The 27,667-nt window shown below is 49.1% G+C and overlaps 1 protein-coding gene across 1 annotated transcript in view; it reads left to right on the top strand.

The window, feature by feature from the left end:
* Positions 1–27,667, top strand: part of LOC142587983 (uncharacterized) — a 456,185-nt gene that overhangs the window by 336,244 nt on the left and 92,274 nt on the right. Inside the window, exons 5-6 of the mRNA XM_075699392.1 lie at positions 25,512–25,664; positions 26,501–26,677. Coding sequence (XP_075555507.1) covers positions 25,512–25,664; positions 26,501–26,677 — 330 coding nt within the window. The remainder of the gene's footprint in view (positions 1–25,511; positions 25,665–26,500; positions 26,678–27,667) is intronic.

The following is a 27,667-nucleotide window of genomic DNA, read 5'->3' as shown; positions in this document are numbered from 1 at the left end:
AGGAATCCACGTCGATCCCGCAACTCACGGCGGGCGCCACTCACTCTCGCGAATTCCCGCACGCCGGTAAAGCGTTGACCTGCAGTGCGCTTTTGATCATCCTCACGGCCGCAACCTCGGTCACGCCCGCTTTCTGCGCAACCATCTCGACGAGCCTCGGATGCTGCGGAACGAGCCCGATGGCGCATGCGCAGTACGGGTCGCGGTCGCCCATCACGAACCGGCTCGCTCGCTCGACGAGACTGCGGTTGCGGCGGGTGATCTCCTGCGCCGCCGCCATGTCGGCATCGTGCGCTTCGCACGGCGGTAGATCGAGACGGAGCAGGCTGTAGTTGCCCTCCAAGCCTGACAAAAGACGAGGTAGGAAGACGGCGCCGAACGCGCTCCGACGCGCTCTGACGGACAGATCGTAAATTCGTCTGTTCTTGTGAACGGCGTCGGCAAGCGCCACGTAGTCCTCGCAGTACAGAGGCCGCGTCTGCAGCTTGATCTTCGTGAGTTTGCGGTTGGACAACAGTGCTTCGACGATGCCGCGCTCCGACTTGACGCGTCGGACGTCGCCTCCGGGCTGCGAGCACTCGGCCAACAGTCTTAGGTCGACGTCTCTCAGTGCTGAAGCACCCCTGATATACGTGGCCACCGCAGCGTGAAGCGTCTCGTCGAAAACGTTCAAAATCAAGCACATCGACGTGAGGTGCTGGCAAGTGGCCAGCTTCTTCAAGGCGCTACGGAGGAGATCCGGGTCCTCTAGACGCCCCGACGAAAGCGTTACTGCGGTCAGTTCGGGATAGCACTGAAGTGTCTGCAAGTCTATCTGTCCGACGCGGTGGTTCTCGATTAGCATCTGCACTGTGAGGCGGCACTGTCGCTTCCAGCAGCAAAATTCCTCGAGAAGACCGTCGTCAGGAAGGTTTCGCACGGTCACGGCGACGAGGGACTGGTTGGCCGAGAGCGCTCGGAGTAAGGCGCAGCAGTCGCCACTGTCGAACCAGGACAGGTCGAGCGATAGATTCCGCAACGATTGGTTGTTCTTCAGCGGCTGGATCCAGGGGCGCAGGCTCTCGGTAGCGAACGAGCTGAGCCCCCAAGGTCGCTGGACCGATTCTTCGCAACACGGTCCGATGTACAGGCTGAAACTTCGCAGCGTTTCGCTTCTGGCGGCTGCGCCCAGCAACATCGCGCACTCCGGCGCCCTGGCGTGCCAGTGGACGACCAGGTCTTCCAAGGTCGACGCTGCGGAGACGGCTCGGACTAGGGTTTCCAGTCCTGGCGTCGAGTCGGAGTGACGCCCTCTCAAAGTGAGCTTTCTAAGCGTCGGGTTCTGCTTGGTCAGATACTTCGCGAACCATTCAGACGAACGGCCTATGGGACCAGAAGTGTACACACTGGGTCCGACGGAAAGCGCTCTGACGGTGTCGTTCCTCACGAGGGCGTCAATGAGTTCTCGGTTCCAGGCATTGTTGGCGCCGTCAAGGTCTTCCAGTTCGAGCGCCTGGAGTCCGGCAACCGCTCGCTCCACCCTAGTCACAGGGAACGCCGCCACGGTGTTCGAATCGACACGGTCATCCGAGAATTCGAGTTCTTCGACGCCATCCAACGACGCCACCAGCTTCAGGAAGCCCTCGAAGACTTGAGGCTCGTCGCTAGTCGACGGAGCCGGAATGGCGAGCCGCCTTAGACGACGCGGCCTCGATGCGATGGCGTCGACCAGAGAAGGCGTCTTCAACACGGCGTGAGTCACTTGCACGGCGACGATGCATCGGTGTTGGTCCAGCAGCTCGCGCAAGAGGTTCTTTGCCCCGAGCACGGCCTCCGAATCTACCGTGCCGCGCAGCGCCCCGCGACTGATGCCCGGCAGGACCGCGACCCTTAGCTCGCCGAGATTTTCTCGCGCGTCTTCTCGTAGCTGCAGACCCAAACGCCACAATACTTGGTTGTAGGACGTTAGCTCCGACAGCAAATCACAAATTCGCTTCAGACTTTGCGTACAGCGCAGTTGAAGGTCACGAGCCGCGACAGGGGCTTCTGAAGGAAACCCAGGGTCTCCAAAGCTGCAGGACTGCTGGCCATGACACCGATGCAGACACGGCGGTGGTCGCATCCTGCTACCGTCGTTTCAGGCTTCGAACGTCTTCTGCAGAATTCTTTTTTGTCCTTTCACACCAACGCAAACTACAGACAACTACTGCATGCGTGTAATATCACACGTGTAACATCACGTGATCTGCCGCAAAGCGTGATAGCATATCATCCTTTCTGCTTGAGGTTCGTTATCCGAGAGTTCCGCGGCTGGCAATGTGTTATCACTAGCGTGGTGACACAGTATTTTCTGTTTTTTTTTTCTTTTTGTAATAACTGGCATGTTGGGCGTGAAGCAACAAGCTAGATGAAATGGTCGTCAGTAATGTGGGTACTTTCAAGACACCACGCCAGTAAGCACTTCCCCAAACTGATTTTCCAACACGTGCGAAACATTCCCGTACGTCAAGGCACAATGTGCGCGTATACATCCTTGCATCCCTCCCTCTTGGGAATGCGGCAGTCACAGTCGGAAATAGGGCTTGCGACCTTGATCTCAGTAGCGGAGCACCGCATCCACTGAGCCATTGCGGCGGAATGCACAATTCGTTTTTTTTTTTAATTGCGATAGCCATTAGGACACTCCAGGCGAACTTCCATCGTCGTCGTTGCCGTGATGTTCCGTACAAAGTCCAAGTACGATAACATCGCAGCCGCGCTCCGTATGCTGTAGGTACGAGCGAAAGCTTGCGAGGGTGAGCTGAGAAGAATGGTGGCTTGAGACGGTGATGTCTTGCCGCACTTCAAGGGAGGAAGGCGAGGAACGTGCCAGCCGTATTCTCACGCGCGTAAAGGGGGGGGGGGGGGGGTCAGGGATATGTGCGCGCGAGGAAGGGCGGGAGGGGGCGGGAAAAGGGAGCAGGTCAGTGCGCATCTCCTCTTCTACTCCAGCTTCGGCGGTGGCGCACTTCCTAACTTGGAGTTAATCGGCGCTGCGTTCGAAGGCTAGTCAATATGAATAGGCTGATGGCTTCGCACGATTTAAGTCACAGAATTGTATTATCATTTTTCGTTGCTGAGTTACAGAGTTGTAAACTTGATATTTTTGTTTTTAGAAAATTTTCGATTTTTGCCAATTTTTAATAAAAAATTTACGACCGAAATCAAAAATCCGAAACCAACAGTCACTAGATTTTAAGTTTTGCTTTTAAATGCAACAAACCTCATCAAATTTGGTGCAGTGGTTGCTGAGAAAAATTAATTCTCCTTTTACATGCATTTAGATAGGAGCACCCGAGCTAAAGCTTCCTTTTAAGGCCCTCGCCTTAATAACGCCTCATGCTCACCAGGTGCACTACGTCGATTCTCACCCACCTTTTTCATGGCCGCTCAAGCGCAGTTATGCAACAGCGATGCCCCGAAGGAATGAAAAGTGTCGTTTGGAAAGACGAGCATTTTGATTGTACTCACGAAAGCGCTTTAAGTTAAAGCATAGTCGCCGCCGGTGAAACACTGTCGAATGCAATGAAAAAAAATGCGGTACTCGCAAACTTTCCGGAAGCGTTTCTTTGAAAATTGCGAGGTTAGCAGAGTGACCGGGAGAGTTGTGTGAGCTAAGGTCCAGGCAAAGCTGTCCGTGCACGTTTGGCTGAAAGAGCAATCATGCTTTTTCATTGTCAAATTTTTAATGGATAATCTAACAACTTCTAACAACGGCAGACTTGAACTGAGCACGAACAACGAGAGTTCAGTGCAATTTTTGACGCGGTAGCAATGGCAGTGTCAAAGTAGAATAGAGCATGTGTGTGACGTGTGGAAAGCCAGTAAAGTTACAGAGGTAGAGAGGCCATAGTTGCGAATAACGCATATATATATATATATATATATATATATATATATATATATATATATATATATATATATATATATATATATATATATATATATGGGAACTGACGGTGGTCTCCTCCGCACCACCGTCATTTGCTCTTCGCTCCTCGAAGAGGCCGGACGTGTGACGAGTACCTGAATTCTTGAACAACAATTCGCAATTTGGTGCATGCGGCTTAAATCATGGGTCTGGGAAGACCAAAAATGTGTGACGTAACGCTAACGCATTTCTCTCCCATTTACCGCTAAATTTCCACTGAATTTATCTTTTTTAAGGGGGGGGGGGGGCGCTCAAGGAAATCGTAAACCACGCTGTACACTTACGACTTCAGGTACCGGATGTCATCCGAAGCCCGTCAATAGCTGGTTTGAAGGTTGGAGCAAAGCATCTGTTTTACTAGTGGTGGTATTCGAGATTAGTTGTGCGTCGTGGGGATTTTTAGGCCAACAACCGCGCCAGAAATTTTCGATAGTATTGCACTGTAATACCGTTTCGTAGATGAAAAATCGCAAGACTAACAATAAGTGCTGAATCTGCGCCGGCACAAACTTCACTTAATATGTCGGCTTCGCCGTGAAAAGGACATTCACAAATTTCTAATGATTGTTCAAAGAAGGTTCTACTATTTACTCGTGATCTTTGGCAACGGTGGTAGTAATAATGTACTAGGAACTAATTTTCGATGGCATTGCAAATGAGAAATTGTCTTGCCCAAAATTGACAAAAGAAAATGTTTAAATTTAGTGTCTGTAGTCAGGACATATTAAGTGCGGGAGCGTTTGTTTGGCTGCCCTACCCCGCTTTGGCCTGTCTTCAGCCATTACCACGATAATCGCTCAAAAACACAAGACAATTTAACGTTGAAGATTAAATCTAACCAGGGCATGCAGAGTGGTCAGCGAGTACCTGTCCCCGGCAAGGGTTCAGTTTATTTCGATATGTTTGCTAAGACATTGGTGCAAAAACACGTGATCTCTTAGCAACACTTCTACCACTGGACCCCCATGTAATTTATACAATACGTCATTGCATCATCATCATCATCATCATCCGCCTGGTTACGCCCACTGCAGGGCAAAGGCTTCTCCCATACTTCTCCAACAACCCCGGTCGTGTACTAATTGTGGCCATGCCGTCCCTGCAAACTTCTTAATCTCATCCGCCCACCTAACTTTCTGCCGCCCCCTGCTACGCTTCCCTTCCCTTGGAATCCAGTCCGTAACCCTCAATGACCATCGGTTATCTTCCCTCCTCATTACATGTCCTGCCTATGCCCATTTCTTTTTCTCGGTTTCAACTAAGATGTCTTTAACTCGCGTTTGTTCCCTCACCCAATCTGCTCTTTTCTTATCCCTTAACGTTACACCTATCATTCTTCTTTCCATAGCTCGTTGCGCCGTCCTCAATTTAAGTAGAAGCCTTTCTGTAAGCCTCCAGGTTTCTGCCCTGTAGGTGAGTACTGGTAAGACACAGCTATTATACACTTTTCTCTTAAGGGATAACGGCAACCTACTGTTCATGATCTGAGAATGCCTCCAAACGCACCCCAGCCCATCCTTATTCTTCTGATTATTTCCGTCTCATGATCCGGATCCGCCGTCACTACCTGCCCTAAGTAGATGTATTCCCTTACCACTTCCAGTGCCTCGCTACCTATTGTAAATTGCTGTTCTCTTCCGAGACTGTTAAACATTACTCTAGTTTTCTGCAGATTAATTTTTAGACCAACTCTTCTGCTTTGCCTCTCCAGGTCAGTGAGCATGCATTGCAATTGGTCCCCTGAGTTACTAAGCAAGGCAATATCATCAGCGAATCTCAAGTTACTAAGGTATTCTCCATTAACTTTTATCCCCAATTCTTCCCAATCCAGGTCTCTGAATACCTCCTGTAAACACGCTGTGAATAGCATAGGAGAGATCGTCTCTCTCTGCCTAACGCCTTTCTTTATTCGGATTTTCTTGCTTTCTTTATGGAGGACTACGGTGGCTGTGGAGCCGCTATAGATATCTTTGAGTTTTTTTACATATGGCTCGTCTACACCCTGGTTCCGTAATGCCTCCATGACTGCTGAGGTTTCGACAGAATCAAACGCTTTCTCGTAATCAATGAAAGCTATATATAAGGGTTGGTTATATTCCGCACATTTCTCTATCACCTGAGTGATAGTGTGAATATGGTCTATTGTTAAGTAGCCTTTAAGGAATCCTGCCTGGTCCTTTGCTTGACGGAAGTCTAAGGTGTTCCGGATTCTATTTGCGATTACCTTAGTAAATAGTTTGTAGGCAACTGACAGTAAGCTGATCGGTCTATAATTTTTCAAGTCTTTGGCGTCCCCTTTCTGATGGATTAGGATTAGGTGAGCGTTATTCCAAGATTCCGGTACGCTCGAGGTCATGAGGCATTGCGTATACAGGCTGGCCAGTTTCTCTAGAACAATCTGTCCACTATCCTTCAACAAATCTGCTGTTACCTGATCCTCCCCAGCTGCATTCCCCCTTTGCATATCTCCCAAGGCTTTCTTTACTTCTTCCGGCGTTACCTGTGGGATTTCGAATTCCTCTCGACTATTCTCTCTTCCATTATCGTCGTGGGTGCCACTGGTACTGTATAAATCTCTATAGAACTCCTCAGCCACTTGAACTATCTTATCCATATTAGTAATGATATTGCCGGCTTTGTCTCTTAACGCATACATCTGATTTTTGCCAATTCCTAGTTTCTTCTTCACTGCTTTTAGGCTTCCTCCATTCCTGAGAGCATGTTCAATTCGGTCCATATTATACTTCCTTATGTCAGCTGTCTTACGCTTGTTGATTAACTTCGAAAGTTCTGCCAGTTCTATTCTAGCTGTAGGGTTAGAGGCTTTCATACATTGGCGTTTCTTGATCAGATCTTTCGTCTCCTGCGATAGTTTACTGGTATCCTGCCTGACGGAGTTACCACCGACTTCCATTGCACACTCCTTAATGATGCCCACAAGATTGTCGTTCATCGCTGCAACACTAAGGTCCTCTTCCTGAGTTACAGCCGATTACCTGTTCTGTAGCTTGATCTGGAATTCCTCTATTTTCCCTCTTACCGCTAACTCATTGATTGGCTTCTTATGTACCAGTTTCTTCCGTTCCCTCCTCAGGTCTAGGCTAATTCGAGTTCTTACCATCCTGTGGTCACTGCAGCGCACCTTGCCGAGCACGTCCACATCTTGTATGATGCCAGGGTTAGCGCAGAGTATGAAGTCTATTTCATTTCTAGTCTCGCCGTTCGGGCTCCTCCACGTCTACTTTCGGCTATCCCGCTTGCGGAAGAAGGTATTCATTATCCGCATATTATTCTGTTACGCAAACTCTACTCATAGCTCTCCCCTGCTATTCCTAGTGCATATGCCATATTCCCCCACTGCCTTGTCTCCAGCCTGCTTCTTGCCTACCTTGGCATAGAAGTCGCCCATCAGTATAGTGTATTTTGTCTTGACTTTACCCATCGCCGATTCCACGTCTTCATAAAAGCTTTCGACTTCCTGGTCATCATGACTGGATGTAGGGGCGTAGACCTGTACCACCTTCAATTTGTACCTCTTATTAAGCTTCACAACAAGACCTGCCACCCTCTCGTTAATGCTATAGAATTCCTGTATGTTACCAGCTATATTCTTATTAATCAGGAATCCGACTCCTAGTTCTCGTCTCTCCGTTAAGCCCCGGTAGCACTGGACGTGCCCGCTTTTTAGCACTGTATAGCCTCCTAGCTTCACTGAGCCCTATTATATCCCATTTACTGCCCTCTAGTTCATCCAATAGCCACTGCTAGACTGACCTCACTAGATAACGTTCTAGCGTTAAATGTTGCCAGGTTCATATTCCAATGGCGGCCTGTCCGGAGCCAGGGATTCTTAGCACCCCCTGCTTCGACGCAGGTCTGACCGCCGCCGTGGTCAGTTGCTTCGCAGCTGCTGGGGACTGAGGGCCAGGGTTTGATTGTTGTGTTCATATAGGAGCTTGTGGCCAAGTACTGCACCAGGGTGGCCGATGCTGCTCTGATGAGGGAGTGCGTTACCGGTTCTGGTCACCGGGATCAGGCCGCACTCCAGGCCTGTTTATGCAGTTTTATGAACACGCGATTTTTTTTAATCCGGTGGAAATTCGCCGGCACCGGGATTCGAACCACGGACCTCTTGCACGCGAGGCGGGTGTTCTACCTCTACGCGACCGCTGCACCCTTTGCGCCACGTCATTGCGTCTCAGGCTGAAAGGCAACGTGAATCGAAAGCGCAAAATCGTGCAACGTAAACAAAAATATCGTTGCGCAAAATAAAAAGCCAACAAATAGCAAGAGCACAAATATTATTACACCATTCGAACGTATTCATAATGGGTAACAGCTTGCTTTCGGACGTGCGAAAAATTCTGCACGTTCCCAAAGGCTTCGCTGTACACGCAGGGTTCGACGGGGCTTGAGTGGCGCGGGCTCCCTCCCCAAAAACAGGTCATTCCTAACTAAATTCGAGTGCCGGGCCCGGGGGGACTCCTGTGCTTATTTGCATAACCCCGGGACTGCCGGTGGCAGCGTGGTTTCTAACCCACGTCCTCCCGCAGCTTGTAGGTGGACACGCACCCTCGAAACCACGGCCACAGCAGCATTACAACGCCAAGTGCAACTAAGTCCTTGCATAGTGCCAGGAACTAAGATCACTCTTCAACGCCGTCGCGCCGGCGCTATAGTCGGCGAAGTCTCACGAGCGCGAAAGTCGCCTCCGACAGTAATCGCCCGTGAATGCCGCTCTTGTGTGAACCGCCGCGCCCGCTGTGCCCTGGAGCCGAGAGTTCCGTCTGTTATATACGTTGCAGGGAACTAATGTTCAGGCCTATACCTGTGTGCCATTTCTTAAACAAATGTACTCCCTTTCTCTCTCTCTCTCTCTCTCTCCCTCTCTCTCTCTCTCTCTCTCTCTCTCTCAAAGAAACGCACTGCTGGCGCCGGGTTTTTTTTTTCTGAGCGGCAAAGTTCGCGGCGCGCGTTTGAAGGCGTAACAGAACGAAAAGATATGCGGACAAACAAAAGACAAAAGCGATGTTTACAATACAGAGCGGGACGCACCGCGTGCTTCTTATGCGCCCGTGTAGGACGCTGGGATTCGCCGCCATATCTTTCCAATGACGGACGTACGCGCGCAACCTCCCTCCCCCCCTCTCACCTATCTTCCCTCTCCGCTATTCCTTAGTTCGGCTCGTTTCAGGACAGTGGACATTGAGCGCAGCTGGCACCGAGAGAGAAAGAGAGAGATGGCACACGTGTGCCGGACTGATTTGTGGCATGGCGTCACGCCGCGCAGTGCGAGGGATGTCGAAGCGAAAGCGTTATACTTCCGTCCTCTCGTATATTGCAGCCGCTCCTCCGTAAGCACCTTCCCCTCCCCGCTTTTTCCTTCTTTTCTCTTCTCTTTCTTTCTTTTTCATTTTTCGTCTCCTCCCGTTTCGACAATTTGTTGTCCGGAAGATCAACAACAATGCAGTGGGAACAGTGGATGCGACGCGGAAGCGACTGCAGCGCCGCCTTCTCCTAATTTTTGACAACTCCAAAAGCTGTCGCTGGAACACTGAGCAGCTTGGAGGGATCTAAGAGGACCTAAGACCGCACCACTTGACACTGTGGAAAACCAACTAGCCAAAACCACGTTCTCTTCTAAGTTTAGTATAGCGTATCCATCCGTATACGCTATACTAAATCACAAAGAAAACGGTGCGTATTAATGAGACAAAAACAACAACAAAAACATTAAGTCAGAACCATGGTGGTTGCTTGAGGGCACGAGATTGCGGGAGTGTAATGCCGGCCGCGGCGGCCGCATTTCGATGGGTGGCGAAATGCAGGAACGCTCGTTTAGTTAGGTTTAAGCGCACGTCTTCGAACCCGTGGCAATCAAAATTATCTTTTTTTCTTGTGTGTGCGTGCGTGTGCGTGTGCTACATCACTGCGCTGTTGCTATATACATTTTTTCATGCAACCATCACTGTGTCAATGTCTGTTACGGCAAGTATTCATCAATGTGTCCCGTTGTTATAATAACGCCTGCTGTAGTTGGCGCCCGCTCACTAAATTGTTCCCTATTTTCTCTTGCCTTGCCCCGAAAGCGTGGAAGATGTTCAACCAGTGTTATATTTAATTTAGCAAAGCGACGGTACCATTATACTCAGAGATATTCGGTAATATCTGCAGTCTGCAACGCACTAGTATCTGTCTGCAAACAATGGGTAAAAAATAAAAATAACACTGCTGTGAGTCTCAAGCCCTGTTAACTGAGAAATTTCAATCGTTTGCGGAAGTTATACTTTCTGTTTCTCTCGAACGATTTGGGGAAAACGTAGTTCTTGGAATGCGAAACAATTTAAAGTCAAGCAAGGAAAAAGAAAGATGGTTACCAAACGTACTGACGCCATTCTTAAACGCCTTGAGGCGTTGGCCCATTTATGACAAACGTAAATTTTGGGCTTAAACTACCTCGAACTGCAATTCAGAGTATGTCTGATTGTCTGATGCTTTCCCTGATTGATATGCCTCCTTTAAAAAAAAGGACGCCGTTATTTCTATACTTCTAAGAGAAGGCTGAAGATATTGGCCCAAGATGTAGTGCTCCATCACAGTTGCTTAGGTACGCAGTTAGAGAGCATTGGTTATTGCCATGGATTGCAATGCCTCCATGGTCATGCGCCTTGCCCGTGTGTTGCAGCTGTAAGCATCGTTCGAGAAACTTGTTCCCTCTGATGACGTCGTGCGCTGTTGTTTCGCTCACGGCGTTGTTTATTCGGTAACGATAATATTTTTTCCTGCTGCTGCTGTTATGGTTCCTGTTCCATTTTGAGCGTTTGCGTTTACGAGATTCTCGCAGGTTGCGAGAGAGCGAAATAAATTTTGACGCAGATGTTTCTAACCACGCTCGTTCAGAGTCTCGAGAATACCGTTCCCGCTGCTGCTACGCTAAATTGGCAGCTAGTCCGTATGTTTTCTTCTTATTTTCGTGTAGTTGTTGTTGTTGTTGTTTTATTATTTTTTCATGACGTTGCGTACAGTGGTGCATTGTTTCGCCGGCCTTGGCAACCGATACAAACGCCCGCCAATGGCGTGGCGTAGGAGTCCCGCCCACTCGGCATTTCGGCGATCGGGATTGGCTGTAAGGCCGAGCACTCTTCGCTCCCATTGAACGGCGAGGTCGTCACGTGTTCGCTGCGCTCAAAGCGACGCTTTGCGCTCCAAAGTTCGCTAGGCCTAGCATTCTTCCTCGCGCCAGAAGCGAACGTTAAAAACCGTCTGCTTGTGCAGTCAGTGCGAGAGCCACCGTCTGGATTCTGAAGCAGCGTGAAAGGGAACACTTTTGTGTTTGGAGCAGAAATCCCTGCAACCATTCGAGAAGGTCGCTCACTGATGTATTGGGGGGGGGGGGGGAGGAACTCAGTGTGATGAGTCTCGCCCATTGAAAAGTTTATCATTTTTAGCGAGTATACCACTGATACTTAGACGCTTTCAAGGCAGCGGCAACAGGATAATTGCGTTATTATTTGTATACGCTGTCACGTTGTGACGACGAGGAAGAGGCGGACCATGGTGTAACGGCTCAGTCGCAAAACTAGCTCTCACTTATTGGGCGAACCCGTGGCCACAAAAAGGCGCGTTACACCCCACGGCAGAAGGACAGTGAATTGCACATAGCGTTGATCGTCGAAGTCTGACCTGCGTGTCTGCAGGCGCGTCGGCTATTTGACTCGTCGAAAGTTCCAGCGTAATCGCACGGTGTTCCCACAAGTTCTAGCATTGTACAACGCTATTCGTCTCTCACACATGCAATTTGATTTTAAAAAAAAAAAGGTTCGGGAAAACTGTTGTCTGATCAGCTGTGTAAGAACTCGGAGTTATTACCTTATAGACCACTGCATAAACCTAGCAATCCCTTTCAAGTCTAAGAGACAAACCGAAAGAATTCCTAACATTAGTGCACCACCGCCTGCCCGGCTTGGTACTGCATTTCCGTGACGCTTTTTATACAGGATATGGCGTGCCTCTAGTCCGCAGTTTTCTTTCGGCCATCCAGAACATGATTATATATATATATATATATATATATATATAGCCAGCCCCATTCTTTCCACAAAGGCGCATCTCACTGTAGAATCACAGTCTCATACAATACAATTTGTTGTACCCAAAAGCGACAACGACCGCATGAAGAAGGTTATAGCAACGGCGTAGGCAACTAAGTTTTAAAACCTTCAACGTTATCAGTTTCTCACACTCTGCATTTGCTCCACTGCCGTAACTGCCGCCATACAATTCTCGCCGGCGGCGGAGTCTGCCTTTCCAAGAAAGGTAACAAGAAGCATAAGAAAATAACAGAAGAAAAGATCCAGAGCGGCGTACAGAGAAATACTTGATGGCGCATTTCTTGGACTTGCGATTCGAGGCGGATAAAGATGTATGGGCCCTTGGCGGCGGGAACTCCTTAAATTTCGCGTTGGGACACGTTTTTTTTTTTTTCAGAGAGAGAACGAACGACGTTTTGAAGCGATCTTCGGTGATAAAGAAATCGCAAAGACATTAGAAAAAGAATAACTGCTTGCTGAAGCGAGCGACACGAACCACACACACAGGCGCGCACGCACACACGCACGCACATTTACATACATCACGTCGCGATCGTGACAACTATGTCGAAAGAGAAGTGAAAAATGCAAGCAAATGACAGCAACAAAAAAGGAAACGAGCCGAAACGGAAGTCTGGCGGTTGGACTTCCTCATCGAAATTTAATTTGTCATCCTTCCCGAGGTCTGCCGGAAACGTGCTTCAAATTGTCTCTCTTTCTTTTTTTCTCCTTGCAAACCTCGCGGTCTTTCTTCTCTCTCGAGAATTCGTTATTATTTTAACCACCTCCCTTGTTTTGTACGCCGCTTATCTTTCGGTTTATCTTTTGTTCCCCCGCCTTGCTTCGAGCCAGACTTCCGCAGCGCTGCTCGGGAATCTGCGAACTAACATAATCCAATCTCCTTCGCGGGCCGCTCTTTACAAGTAGGCGTGCCTGCACCGAATGCGGGGTTCCCCTGCAGATGATTACCTTATATTACTCTCCACTAAAGGGGCTTTGAACGGAAGAGGCCTCGCTGCGCCTACATTTATTCTTACGTCGGTCCTTCTGTTTGCCGGAGAGAGCAGCCGCTGCTCGTTCTTCGAGACGGAGTGGGTCTGTGACATCGGTGGCCGACTTAAGAACGAAGGAAATGAAAATATGATTAGAATCCGAGAAACAGCCGTCCGTTTCTTGTCGTCACGTTAATGCGACACTTTGATCGTCCTAAGTCGATTGCGCGTAGCGTTTAAAGAACGCACATCTGTCGGTGTGGTACAGTGTGCAGTGTGCCACTGTACATTCAAAGAAACGTTCGAAACCTTCGGGGCCGATATTTTCGCCGAACGATAACCACCAGATATCGCGCTGCGCGCCTAGTACTTCTTGGTTACGAACGGCATGCGCGTTATCGTATTTTTGACAGGAAAGTAACGAAAAGTAGCTGAAAGTTTTCGAGAAAAGAAACGAAAGGCCACGGGTTATTGTTTGGGGACAAGACACGCACCGAAGGGGTGTAGACGTTTCTGTAGTATACAAAAACAGCACAGAGTGCAAGAAGCGCCTTCGTAGGAGTAAATGCTCGGTCTTATTTCACTCCATTTACGAGTCTTTTTGTACTCCTTTACTCAGCCCGTTGTATACTACGCTTGGGCATAGGCGGAGTTATCTGTGCAAGCTCTTGAAACGAGAATAGCAAGATTGATTGCTCGATCGATCGATCGATCGATCGATTGATTGATTGATTGATTGATTGATTGATTGATTGATTGATTGATTGATTGATTGATTGATTGATTGATTTGTTAGCTCCCCAGAGGAAGGACAAGCACATAACAGCACCTGCAAGCTCCACGCACTTTCGCCTAGCACGCGCTAAGTTTGGCAGGCGGCCGTGACGGCAGCGCTAATGGCAACAATGAGCACCACACCGAACTTGTAAAGACAAGTAGGGCTGCTCTCCATATCGCGGCGCGCCCACATTTTCCGGGTAGTCACGTGTCACCCTCCCCCCCCCCCCACTCCGCAACAATCGCAATTAGCCCTCTCGACGCCAAACTTTCGCAATTTTCCGAGTCATGGTGAGTTGAGCGCGATACAGTTCTTTGCTAAGCGAGTGGGAAACATAGCAGAAGTCAGAGCAGAAGAGCATACCTTGAGCATCGAAGGCGAACCCCCCCCCCCCTCCCCTACCCCACCGAAATACTTATTTTACATTGTCCCTCGATCCACTGCCGTGTGCGGCTTAGAACAAACCGCTTCCGTGTTGTCAAATACGCAGTTTCGCCCGACGCTTTGAAAATGAAAGAAATTTTCAGAAAGATAACAAGAGGCGCGCAAAGGGGGGCGGTGTAGCTGTGTTTTGAAAAACGGTACCGGGAACATTTCTTTTGTACAGAATGCAAAATCGGCCTGCCCTCTTGCGATGCAACCAAGAACCACCTAAAGTAGACAACATCGTGGAAAGAAAGAAAAAAGAAAGAAAGAACAAGATTTCAGCAGGGACTCGTCGGCGCGGACGGGAATGATTGATGACGTAACGAGCTCGCCCCAACGGGACGGTGCGCTCTATATCAAGACGCAGCGACATCTCGCGGGATCACGCGGGACCAAGTTTAGGCCCCCCCTCCCCCTGATGCGCATCCTCCTGTTGGTATTTTGTCCCTGTCACAGCACCAGCGTTCCCGCTTCGCTACTAGATTCAAGGACGGTTCAAAGCAGGGTAAAATAGAAAGAAAAGGAAATAACGAATAGCAACTAAACATATAGGCTTGGAGGCAAACCTCACGACTCAGGGAAATATTTTTAATCTTCCGATCTCTCTGCGTTCGGCGCGCGCTCCAAACGCGATAATTTGTTCGCCTACTTTCAACTCCGTTTCGTACCAGGCTTTTTATTATCTTTCTCTTGCTCTTGCTTTCTCTATAACTGTCATCCGCTGCTATGCGCGTTGGTGTGTGCGTTCTTTTTTAAGCATATTTCGGTCTCCCCTTACCCCTTCCCCCCTGCAGGGTAGCAAACTGGATATCTATCTTTCCGTTAACCTCCCTGCCATTCTCATCTTCTCTCTCTCTCTCTTTATGCGCGCTGGCGAGGTGTTCCCTAGAGAGAGGACTTGGCCTCCCTGCCTTTCTCATCTCTCTGTCTCTCTCTCTCTCTCTATGCGCACTGGCGAGGTGTTCCCTAGAGAGAGGACTAGGCCAAAAAAATTTGGAAAGTAGGCGCGATGGTGCTTATGCTTTGTATTACGGCGAAGTGGCGAAGAAGCCGGAAGAGTCAACGCGTGGTGTTTTCGGTTGTGCGATCGCGGCTTCGTCCGTGAGAATGCGAAGGACAAAATTTAAAAAGAAAACGGCACCAAGGGAAACGCGCACTGACGGGCGCTTCGCTGTCAAAAACGAAATTGGTTCGTGCCAATTTCGACGATGTGCTGCGAGCACTCGATCCCTGAGAGAACGTGCTTAAAGGAATCTTAAATGGCGTGGCAAGTTCGGAGCTACGGTTGCATTGAATTCATCTTGTTGCACAACGCAAAAACAAAAGCAATACGCGATAGGATGATTTTTGTTCGTTGGCTTGTTTGTTTGTTATTTCTGTTTTTGTTATTGTTGGCTTTCTTTTTTCAGTTGTGCTTTTATATGACGTAAAACAAACTTGGTTTGGTACTGCCTTTCTTTCATTTCTTTTTTTTTTTTTTTTTTTTGACGAGAGTCAGTGGGGAACAATCTTTAGAAACGACACACAATGGCGTACAGGAGTGAAATCGTGTGGAGCCAGCCTCTAAAACTTTGAAAAGGGGGTAGCGCAAAAAAAAAAAAAAAGATACCGACAGGGACTAGACGTCAAGGACGAGCGCTGACTCAAAAACTTCCTATGGGTTTGTACGCGCGTATTGGTGAAATTTGCGTATGTCGTTTACAATCGAAGGAATTCGACTCATTCTTCTCGATCGCTCTCTTCGTATGCTCTCTCAACGACGTAGAAGAAGTGGGGAAAGGCGTCGCTCTGAATATCGGCACATTTACGCGAGAACGTCTTTTGAAGTGAAACGCGAGGTTGCGTGTTCCTTCTCGTTTCTGTTTTTCTTCTTTGGTTTCTTTACTGCTAAACATATGTACTGTACCTACAGAATTGCTCCGTCCTGTTTGTGAAACTCGTCTAACGAGTGCACGGGTTCATAGATTCAACAAAAAAAAAAAGTGATAATGGATTTATGTTTTGTACTGATAAGAAGTGATGAGACGGCCATGTGTTCCTAAGGGGAGCTTTCGCTCGACAACATAGCTCACCTGCACAGCGGTAAAGGGAACACCCGAGGGAAATTCGCGTCCGTAGAAAAAACTCCGGGTGTCATTTCATCAATTGCGGGAGAAGCCGGTAGATCGCTGACTAGACGCGACAAAGGCGTGTTATGCAAATCGTCAGCAGTTTTATTACGATATTTTCCGCGTGGGAAACTCATTCGAGTGAGGGATTCGGTGCAAGATGCGGCAGCGACTCCCACGGAACGAATTTCTTTTTTTTTTTCGCGTGGTGTGGCATTGGGGTGTGAACGCACAATAACCCATCATGGGAACGTGCGTCTTATGTGTAGCACTTTTTCCATGCCCAGTAATGTCCGTAAGTAAAAAAAATCACGAAAGGCGTTACGAGAATTATTTCGCAAATTTACCACGCGAGGAGGACACAGGGTTGAAATTTTATTGAAATGAGGGATTGTAGAAGTAGATGATAAAAAAGTAAGCGTAAGCTATACGCAATTACGATTAATTGGAAAGCGAATCCTTCGCTACCGAAGCTGGTATCTTGCCCACTCCGTTGTCATACCAGCGTGCCTCAGTCTGATCTTATCAGGTCGTTTAGCCTCATGTACCGAAAGTTGACTGGACTGAAACCTAAATTCTAAAGGTGCCTAGTCACAACAAAGTCCACGTTTCCTAAAAAAAAGGAAGGTTCCAGTCTCGTCAACGAACACTGCAATGTTTTCTTAAACGAAAGGAGCAAAGACAGCTGCGTCTGCGATATATGTTGTCTGACCAATATTTAAAAGTATCTCTTTTCTTTTCGCACCTTTCACCTACGTTCCTGCTTTAATATTGGCCATGTAAATATATATAAACACCACACAGACAAAAGAAAAAGTCAAGAAGGCTCGAAATTGTGCCCTAAACTGGAACCCACGCCTACCATCTCGAAGATGAGATAAAGGCGTGGAAAAAAGCAGGAAGGCACACCAGGACACATCACATCGCACTCTGCGTGCGATGTGATTTGTAGACGACGAAGGCATAATGGAAATGACCTGACCACGATTTTGAAAAGCTACATCGAAAAGTTACTTTTCAAACATTACTGTTCATAGTGTTCACGTGAACAGTGAACTAGAGAACTGTTTAGCTAATCGTTTGCTATTCAGGTCTGCATTATTTATACCGGTTCGTCCCCAAATATGCAGCTTGTCTATAGCCACTGTCTTGTCTCGGCAGCGTCAAACTCTATTAGCGTTCATTACTCATCATCGTCATCTACCAAAGACATACCATTAACTTCTGGCCAATTCACGGTATCCCAAACGACTCCCTTAATACCAGTATTGTTGCCATCGTGTTTGTGCTCTCCATCTCTGAAAACTCTAAACGCATACCCTCAGGCGGCGGAGGAGGAAGAGCGGCCAACGTCTCGAATCGGAGCGGCTGCCGCAAGGCGCGCGACCCTAAACAGACATAACGAAATAAAAATGAGACGTCGAGTCTTTTCAAGAGGCCTTCTCGTTTCCTTCGGCACGCTCTTGCGACGCCCCGTTGATATCTCGAAAGCCACGCACCGCAAGGATCCCCTATGCTTTCTGCCGCCTTCCCCGCCTCCCCATTCCACGCCGAACGCCTCCTCTTGCTACCCTACGAAGAAAACGTGACCCCGGTTTCGGTCGGGCGGTGAGCTCTTTTCGAAGCGGGCCAATTTTTCCTCCGCGCCTCTCCGTACACAGCAAGGCGAATGTGCGCCGGCGAACCTCGACGAAGAAATTACGGCTATAGGGTCGTCCCGAAATTCCCGGAATTCAGGCCACGACCTGCCTTCCCCCCCTCCCGACTATCCCTCCGTACTCCGTCCCTTCCACCTTGCTTCCCCATTTCATTCGTTATTTATTTTTAGTTTTAAAGTTTTTTTTTTTTTTGCGCTGCGATCCTGTCGCCCGCGACCCGTCGTATGCGGGAGAGCTCGCGAAGCTTCAATGCGTACGCGAGAGACAGAGGGAGGCAAAAAAAAGGTGGACTGTGCTCTTCCATTTGACGGTGTCCCTGAGGTGCCATACAGAGGCTGACTATAGGGAACTCGTATTCTCCTCCTTTCCCCACTCTTCATCCTCATCATCCTCGTGCGCGTCCGTTCCTTTCCTATCGCAGAGAAACGTCAGGTACGCGAAGCTGCCACGTTTTCTTTCTTTCTTTTCTTTTCTCTTTCTCTCTCTCTCTCTCTTTATCTTTATTTCTTTTTCCTTATTTGGCCTCGCTACTGGTTTCGCTATGGCAGGCGTAGCGGCTTCGGCGACCGTACCGCGCCGTTCAGCTTCACGTGCAGTTTCCTTATTTTGTCCCTTCTACGTCTTCATTCTTGTGAATGGAACGACGCGGTGCATTCGATTCGTAGTTAGCGGTGACAGAGAGCCCGTGCCATCACGGAGTCCGTGCTGCAGAGCCTGTGAGCTGCTCTTCTCGAGGGAAAAGAAAGGAAGGTGAATCGGAAAGCGGTCGAACTTCGATGACGAGCAGACGACGGCGAGCAGACGACGCTGCGCAGATGCCACGAGCGCAGTCTGGATCTTCGCGCTGGCGTCATCTGCTCACCACCGGCCTTGCGACGTGTAGTTCTTGTGTCTTTTTTCTTTTTTTTTTTTGCGACTATGATTGGTGACGACCGAATAAACTGCTTCGAACGCACTGTTTAAGAAGTGAGCACATGCGGCCACGAGAAACTTCCAGTCGCGTATATTACCAGCCTAGAGGCAGGCAGCTGAGCTAGTTGAAATATCGACGTTTCATGCATTGCCAGTGCTTTAAAAAGATATATTACCAGCGCCTTACCTGTTCTTTCGTCTTTCTTCATCTCTCATTTTTCCTATTTCTTTAAAGCCCTGGAAATGCACGAAAGATCAATATTACCAGTCCACCATGCTGAGAAAAAACGCGCATTGTCGATTTCGTTCAACGTACGGGGACGCTTTCTCCTCGCATTTTCAAATAAAAGAGATTCGAATCATGCGTCACGTTTAACAAGCATAATTTTGGGTACGTCCTACGGTAAAATTGAATGATAAAATTGTGATTGCCTGTAGTGTGAACATGTTGACATTGTACGACCTTTCAGGGCGTTTTTTTTTTTCTCTTTTTTTGTGCAGTACAGCTATTCGCCATCGTGTTGCTTGGCCATAAAATTGAGCACGCTTTATCGTTCGGCAATATTAGAAGCCGTCCAGGTTGGAGGTCAAAAGTGTCCCACAGAACTTCGCCGCAAGAAGATACTACTGCCGCAGGCGTGGTATCGCAGTTAATGATGGGAAGATAATTTTGACAGCTGATTTTTTTCAGCAACAGTTGTTGGGAGGCGTACTTGAGCTGGATTTCGTGGTGTCTGCTTCAGATATTGTCCCGTTCACTGTCGTCATGTTTCTGTTGGCAGAAGGCTTCGCGAAAGCATTGCCATTTCTTTGCATGTAGGGTTTGACATACAATCCACGACTTGCGCGTGGTCGCTGGACTTTTTTCTGTTTGTTGGTTTATACGACTTAGTCGTATGGTTTATTACCGCCACCTGCCGATCATATGTTGCGGGTTACACAAGTGGGTATTTTCGTGTGCGCTGTTATCGCTTCCGCGGCCGACGTTATTTGTCGTTGCAGCACTACCTGTGACAGGTTGTTTCAATAATAATAAACTATGAGCACATGCCTCGCTCACCGCACGACTCCTTCAATGCGTTGGGTTCTTGTAGCGCAAGGAAATATACCCTGTACTTTGATGGCGCAACCGGTAGTGCGCCACTTCCTAAAATCGAAAGTCAAGGGGTTTTTATTTTTTTATTTTTTACTCACTCATAGTAACGTCAAGTGTTCCTAAGTTAACGTCCTACTTCCCGCCCATGCACTAACGATATGCTAACTAGTTATTGTTTGTAGAACCGCCGTGGTTGCTTAGTGGCTTTGGTGTTGCGCTGCTAAACACGAGGTCACGGGATCAAATCCCGGCCACGACGGCCGCATTTCGATGGGGGCAAAATGCAAAAAGCACCCGTGTACTTAGATTTAGGCGCACGTTAAGGAACCCGGGAGGGTCAAAATTAATCCCGAGATGACCCCCACTACGGCGTGCCTCATGATCAGACCGTGATTTCTCGCACCTAAAACCTCATAATTTGTATTACCTGTAGAACAGAGAAGCGTACAAAGGAAGGTTGGGTTTGCCGCAACTAGAGGCTTATTGTGGCGAACCCAACTTTCAAGGCAAATTTTACGTACGAGTATGCGCGCTTCCCTACGAGACCGGTTGCAGCGGAGAAGATTTTTCTCAAATAAGTGCTTATCGTGGAGAGAGCGGCTTTCAGTGCAGTTGATGTGTACGGTACGCTACCACTATGCTACCAGTATGCTAACTAGTTATCGCTTGTAGAACACAGAAGCGTACGAAGGTGGATTGGCTTTGCCGCAACTACACGCTTTTTGTGGTGAACCCTGCTTTCAAGGCAAATGGTACGCTAGAGCAAGCCCACTCGTTTACGAGATCGGTTAGGGTGTATAAGCCTTCTTTTTTTTTTCAAATAACTTGTTAGTGTGAAGAGACCAGCTTTCAATGCTACTGCTGTGTGCGATTACATGCGCTCGTATAACACACCGATCAGGCTGAATGGTCTTTTTTCCTCAAAAGAAGTTATTTATTCACGGTTGCCTTCGGGCCGTCATGGCTTGACGCACGTTGGCGTCCTGTTTCTTTCTTTTCTTTTCTTGGTGGGGGGTGCGCTGTTTCTATTCGAAACACCGCGTTAGAAATATTTTTGTTTGCTTCTTTTGTGCCGTTTTTGTCGGAGGAGACAAAGGGAACCACAATCGGTCATTCATGACTACACCGTGATGGAGTCCTCTCAGCGGTAACTAGCATATAGCCCGTTATTCCAATGCCAGTTTTATTAGCTGTCGTTGTACTCATTCTCAGAAGGCGGCGCCATGAGTAGCATTGCTCCATGGCGGCGTCGCTGGTATCGCAACATCTAGTAACTGACAATGTGTATGCTAACAGGCCGAAACCTTTGTGTTTATTACAATAACATTCTCACGCAAGCGTAAACGCCTCAGGTACATAAATAAATAGCATTGTACTCACTAACGTATGCTTCGGACGCTATTCGGTTTCTGTGGCTTACGCGCGTTATGCTAACGTACGTTATTTGGCGATTCTGACTAACGTATTGCTAACGTACGTTCAGAAATAGCGCCGTCAAACACTGCCAACCCTGCGGCTGCCGCTTCAGAGCGAATTGCATACCAGTGACTGCGCTCACGTTATTGTTGATTTTCATGGTGTTAATGGAGCTTTCGCTTCATTTCGATCACCCGAGTCACAAGTTATGAGGGCTCTGCTAGTGGGCCCAATTACGGAGATCGTTCAGCGATTTACGGCGTTCGTGGGTCTGGCGTGACGCGTCGACCTGTGAACGACAAGAGATGTGGCTAATGGATTGTGTTTGCTCAAACAGATTTGCCACAAAGCACCAGCAGACGTTCTGTACACTAACTGTTTTCTTTACGTCTGCGTTGCCTTACGTTAAATTAATTATTCCAGGTACGCGCAGTGCAACGTCCCGCAAAGTGTTTTGCGCTCGCCCGAAGTGCGAAGCGCCGATAGCACTACTAAAACTGTCTCTGGTCCGCGCGTTTACGGTCCTAATAGAACGCACAGAGCACCCGTCGTCGTCACTGGCATCCGAAATCGGACAGCGACTTCCGGAGGCCGGATGCAGGCCGCCATCTATATGGACACAGGGAGAGAACGAGAGGTACACGACGAAGAAATAGCCGATGCCCCGACTTCCACAAGGTCTGCGGCCTGGCCCTGGTCCGCCACCCCGCTCCCCAGAGAGCCCTCAACGCAGAGTTCCAGAAGGTGCTCGCGCAGAGTTATTGAACGCGCGCCTGGAGGGTCCTAGCTCCCGAGGTGGCCGTGGCGAGCGGAGGCCAAGGGCCGGCTACTACCGTTGCTTGTCCAGACCAATAGCCACTGCGTCTCTAGGGGGGCGAGTGGGGAGGGACGAGGCGAGGGGGATGGGTGTCGTGCGCGCTCTGTGTATATGTTCGTGTTCTGTCGGCCAGGAATATACTACACACCGCTTGGCCCGGAGTCCGACGGCAGCGCGCTCACAAGAACGCTTTCTCCGGTCAGTCGCCAGGGGAAAGAAAAGTATCCGTTTGTCCTCGTCTTTAACAAGAGCCCAATAAGGTGTCGTTCAATCCATGCCCCTACCAGCAGTTCCACCCCCTCCTCCCCGTTCCCGGAACTTTCCTCGACCATCCAACGTACATTGCGTCCCCCGCAGCCAGCTACTCAATTGGCTCCTACATCAGACCCTTATACTGCGTCCCGCGAGACACCCTTCATGACTGGCTCTTTCCGTGCCTCCTTCCCGGCCGCTACGCGTCCTTTGTCTTCCCCCTTACCCGCCTATTTCCAACAAGTGCGGGCCCGATTATAGGCACGTGACCCGATGCGAAAATATCATGTGTCCCGTCGCTCTCTTCCTATCTCTCTTTGTCTAACCAACGACTTTCTCGTGCTTTGCCCGCTCATTCATTCACGGTGTCCGTGCCCCTATCCGAGTGGACTCGTCCAACGTCCAGCGATGCCGAAGCCGTTAGACTAACCAATTCTGGAACCAATCTGACTTGGCCTCCCATAAAGAACAATAACAACAAGCCAGGCACGTGTGGTGTACGTCCGAGTGAGCGCCTAGCTCTTCTTCTCCGCCGCTTTATTAACGCTGTCGCCTGTACTAAACAAAAAAAAAAGTGCTACTCATCCGCTGTCCTTCGCACGAAAAGTAGGCTCAGCAGCAGAGCGTATATAGTACACGGAGATAGCAAGAAAGACGGAAGGTGGAGGCACTTGTCTCTCGCCAGAGAGAACACAGATGAAGCCACCGAGGACTACAAACGCCCAAGCGACTCTGGGCGCAACTGCTATTCTTTTTTTTTCTCCCCACACTGAACAGTCTGGGCGTCCGCAGTTTTAGTAGGTTTATTTGTTCTCGCTTACGGCCACCAGGGGGCGCGTAGGGTCGCTCCGAGTGCTACGCGAGTGCTCGCCTGCCACGGGTGCGTCGCATCGTCATCTGCCGTAATAGCTGCGGCGATTCGTGGGCGCGGCCGAGGGAAACCAGCGATGCTCCCTGAAACGGGGGCTCCCGCGCAAGGCGCGGTGAGGAGGCGGTCGACCATGCTTGCGAGCCGGCACACTCTGTAGTTGCTCCTATTCGGGGAAATGCCGCCCTTTCTCCCACAGCCGCTTCTCCCACCACCTCCTTTCCTTTTTATTCTTCCTCTTCCTCTTCCTGTTTCGCTCTTCCTGTCCGCTAGTCTTGTTTGTACCACTCCGCCGCTCGCTTCCTCTCGGTCTATTGCCTCTACGCCTGCGTTCGCCTTCCTCGGCTCCTTTCTCAGCTTGTCTTGTTTTTGATTACGTTGTCAAACGTTGTTGTTGTCGCTGCTCCTCCTAGTGTTCCTACTTGCCGCCAGGGGGCGAGACCTTATAGCCATTGCCTGGAAAAGCGCAGTTCAACTGCGTTCTGAGATGAGGCGCCCCTTGCCTCTCCCAAGCGTCGCCGTAGGTGTTTTGTCCCGAGGTCTTCGGATTCGTCTTCTTGCCTCGCTCCCACAGAGTCCTCTGGCGGTATCACCGCGGCTTGCCTCCGGGACGCTTCTGCCGACTTCTCCCCCTCCCGTTTCCCCTTTCTTTCCCCTTTGTCCCTCGATCACGGGGGGGGGGGGGGGTGTTGTTTGGGACTGAAGGGTCTCCCCGTTTTACCGGGAAGAGTTACGGACCTCGTCTCGACTGCGCGTCGTGCACGATATCACGCGCCCGTTATATTACGGCGCACAGCGGCGGCCTTCGGGAAATGGGCGCAGGAGCTCTATTACTCGATCTTCTCGCGTTTAGTACGGTAGGTCGCTTTGTGCGTGTTTTGCCTCGACCTTCCATTACGCTGCCGAGACAAAGAGGCCGATACCATATACTACCCAAGCATTCGTGAGTTTGCCCCCCCCCATCCCCCCTACCCGGGTTTACGCGTGTTTACAAACAGAAACGATCCCGGAAGTGCTGTAATGGGCTGGCATTGCTTGGAGGGCGGGGGTCCATTCGAAAGTAGGGCGATGGAGACGAGTTCTCATTTAACCGGTTAACGTCGTATGCCGTATGCACTAAAGGAGTACTGGCGTGACATTTCCGAGTTGTGTAAGTTTTTTTTTTCCGTTAAATGAAAATTTGAATACTGTAGACCCCCGCCCCCCCCTAAAAGAAAGGATATATCGTCGATACGCGTTAGAGAGACCTCAGTAAACTCACTGTAACACTAGTTCCTACGAAACACAGTCGGTTTTTGCTACACAGGCAGCGAATACTTCCAGATACACTGGATCGCTTCAATTTGGTTTCGAGCGGTGTCTGTCCTCTATTCTGAAATCTGGCAGCACGTCTCTTCTGTCGCAATGCGCAAGCTATCGCTCGCAGCGACATCAACGCATAATTGATTCTGCCGGAACTTTTTTTTTTTCGGGATTCTTACAGATACCGCGCTTCAATGCCCTCATCGTGATTAATCACATGACTATTTTGTTTAAAAAGAGACAACAAGTCTAATTTGCATAATTTTTTGTGAAGTTACTACGTCGAGTCATTTTTCAAGTTGCGCATACGTAGTGGAAAGCATTGGACATCTAATCTTCCCTCACGTTGGGGAATTTCGGACACTTTTTGGGAAACACCCGGTACACGCGTGCGCCCGCACATACATCCATCAATTGATTCATCCACATTCATTAACCAATGAATATTGCAGCTTTGTCCGGGTCGTCCTCCTTTTTAAAGGCGATCTTCCTAGGTATCCGCGCACTTATGCCAACAGAGGTAGCGACCAATGTGCAGCGAATATGTACATACTAGCGGGTCGCTTCAAGTGCGTTTTACTGAAGTTCTAACGCCCGCTGTTAACAATAAAATTTGGAAAGAACTCTACATCACTGCACTTGCATTCTTTGTGGGGCCTTTAGAATTGTTTGCTTTCAGCTCACACTGTTCCTAATGTATGCCCATAGTACACTAAGCGTTTGCATGCATCCGTTAAAATGTCGTTACTTCTCTTTTTGTAGACACGTTCGCGCCCCGGCTATTCAAAATGCAAACCGTTCCCTAAACTTCCGTTTATTCGTTTTCTTTAATTTTCTTGCTGCGCAGGTGAAAGTAATGCTTCGAGTGTGCCCTGCTGCGTCAACCGCTGGGGAGTGCCCGTCGACCTGCTCGACGCCGTCGCATTCTCCGGCCCACGAACCTGGAGCCACGGTCGGCGGACCCTCCAGCTTCCTCCAACTGGATTCGCGCAAGAAACAGGTGAGCTGTTCGTATATACGGAAGCCTTCGCTCGACACTCGCTCAATTCGACCTGCTCGACTCCAGCATGCTCAAAACACTCGGAATCGACTCGACCCGATCAGTGGCAGACGCAACCCAGACTCTGCGCGACCTGCTCGCATCTGGCACCCACGCATCCCTGAGGCCACGTCGACTCGCGCAAAATCAGTTCACGCTAACTAACTAAGTATCGGATTGGCACTCAGTCGGTATCAAATCGACGCACCAAAGAAAAAAAAAAGGTTAGCCAGTTCACACTCAATTCGATTCGCCCATACCCCGACTCTGGTATGCTACTCTGGGGTACTCTCTTGCCAGGTTTGGCATGAGTCTGAATGAGTCGACTCGTTAGTGAATGAGATCGGTGGCGTCTTTTCCCTTTGCTAGAGTGTTTAACCAGCTCTTGACCGTACAATACAGATAACCAACGTCTGCCGCATTCAGACATTGTATCGAAAGAAAATACGCCGAAAAAATGACGTATCTGTGGGAAACTTGAGCGTAGATGAGTCAGCGCTTTTCTTGGCGGTTATATCTGATTGCCTTATTCGCTAGTCTTCACTAATGCTACTTACGTCGAGACTCCATCGCTACTTTATACACAATTTCTAGACCATGAAACCCTCTCTTGACAGGAGAGCCTACCGGCTCTCTTGTCATGCTACTCGTTACGAAAGCGGTGACGCGGGACATTACCCTTGCGCGTCAAGGACACCTCGTTCCGAAACCGACTAGAGTACCCGGCTGAGGCTGAGGCGTCCAGCGGGAACGTTGGTACGGGGTAGGTGCATGACCAAAGCTAACTAAACGTGCAGGTGACATTGTACGACCCTGCCGTAAGCGGCAGCTGCAGCGGCGGCGCTGACAGGGCGTCCTCGGGCGACGAGGCGACCACTCCGAGCTCTCCATCCTCCGCGCCCGCCCGACTGACGGGCGTAGCGGCACCAAAGATGTTCGCCTTCGACGCCGTCTTCTCGCAGGACGCAACACAGGTACGCTCGTCGCAAGAACAACAAAAAAAACGTATTCAATTTTGTCTATATAAGGCCTACACGCCTTCATTTTGTGGCGTCTATAAAGCGTCTTTAGACAGCCTGCCGGGCCTATGGCCTTGCACTGTTCGTCCACAAATGTTGGTCTTTCTACGAGCAGGCTGTTCGAAAGTAAAACCAGAATATTCCGAAGAAAGTGGGCTCATCCAAGTATGCCACACAGGGGCACAAAAACGTATTCGATTTTGTCTATGAAAAGTCTATACACGTTTATTTTATGCAGTCTATAAAGCGTCTTTAGCGGCCTTACACTGTTCGCCCACAAATTTTGGTCTTTTTGCAAGCAGCCCGTTCGGAAGTAAATAAACCAGAATATTCCAAAGAAAGTGGGCTCATTCAAGCATGCGACACAGGTGCGCTCCTTGCAAACATTTAGTAGGAAAATCCATAGAAACCTTGTAGACGTATTTTTGGTGAACTTTACAGAACGTCTCCGAACAGTCCATGGGCTTATGATCTTCCAGTTTTTTATGGAGGACTTTCAGCGAAACACGCTTTCGGAAGTCAGGTGTGCACAATAGGCGAAAAGAAACACTTTGTTAACGACTATTTGTCTACGGGCAGTAGGAGGACCTTAAGCCAGAAATAGAAGTCTATACGAAGACAGATTTGGTGCGCTATAACTCTACGTATTGACAATCAGTGCAAGAAACGTAGCGTTAGCCTCCTGTGTATGCTGTGTACCTGCCGGATCACACACACACAAAAAAAAAAAACTGCAGACGTTGGTGGAGGCGCCACTTACGTAGGATAGGAACCGCGATATTTTGGGTTAGTTAACAGCAAACCTTTCCATTGCTCACCGTTGGTGGCGGAGGACAAATCAACTGCACCTTCCGCGATAAACCGCTGGTTACTGCGTGGCACTGCCCAACTCGACGTGCGGGTGCGATATCTGTTGCCGCGGCTGCATTTCGTTGGGGGCGAAAT

The sequence above is a fragment of the Dermacentor variabilis genome, chromosome 7, assembly GCF_050947875.1.
Source record: "Dermacentor variabilis isolate Ectoservices chromosome 7, ASM5094787v1, whole genome shotgun sequence".
Classification (NCBI taxonomy): Eukaryota; Metazoa; Arthropoda; class Arachnida; order Ixodida; family Ixodidae; genus Dermacentor; species Dermacentor variabilis.
This window is presented reverse-complemented; position numbering and strand designations above follow the sequence as displayed.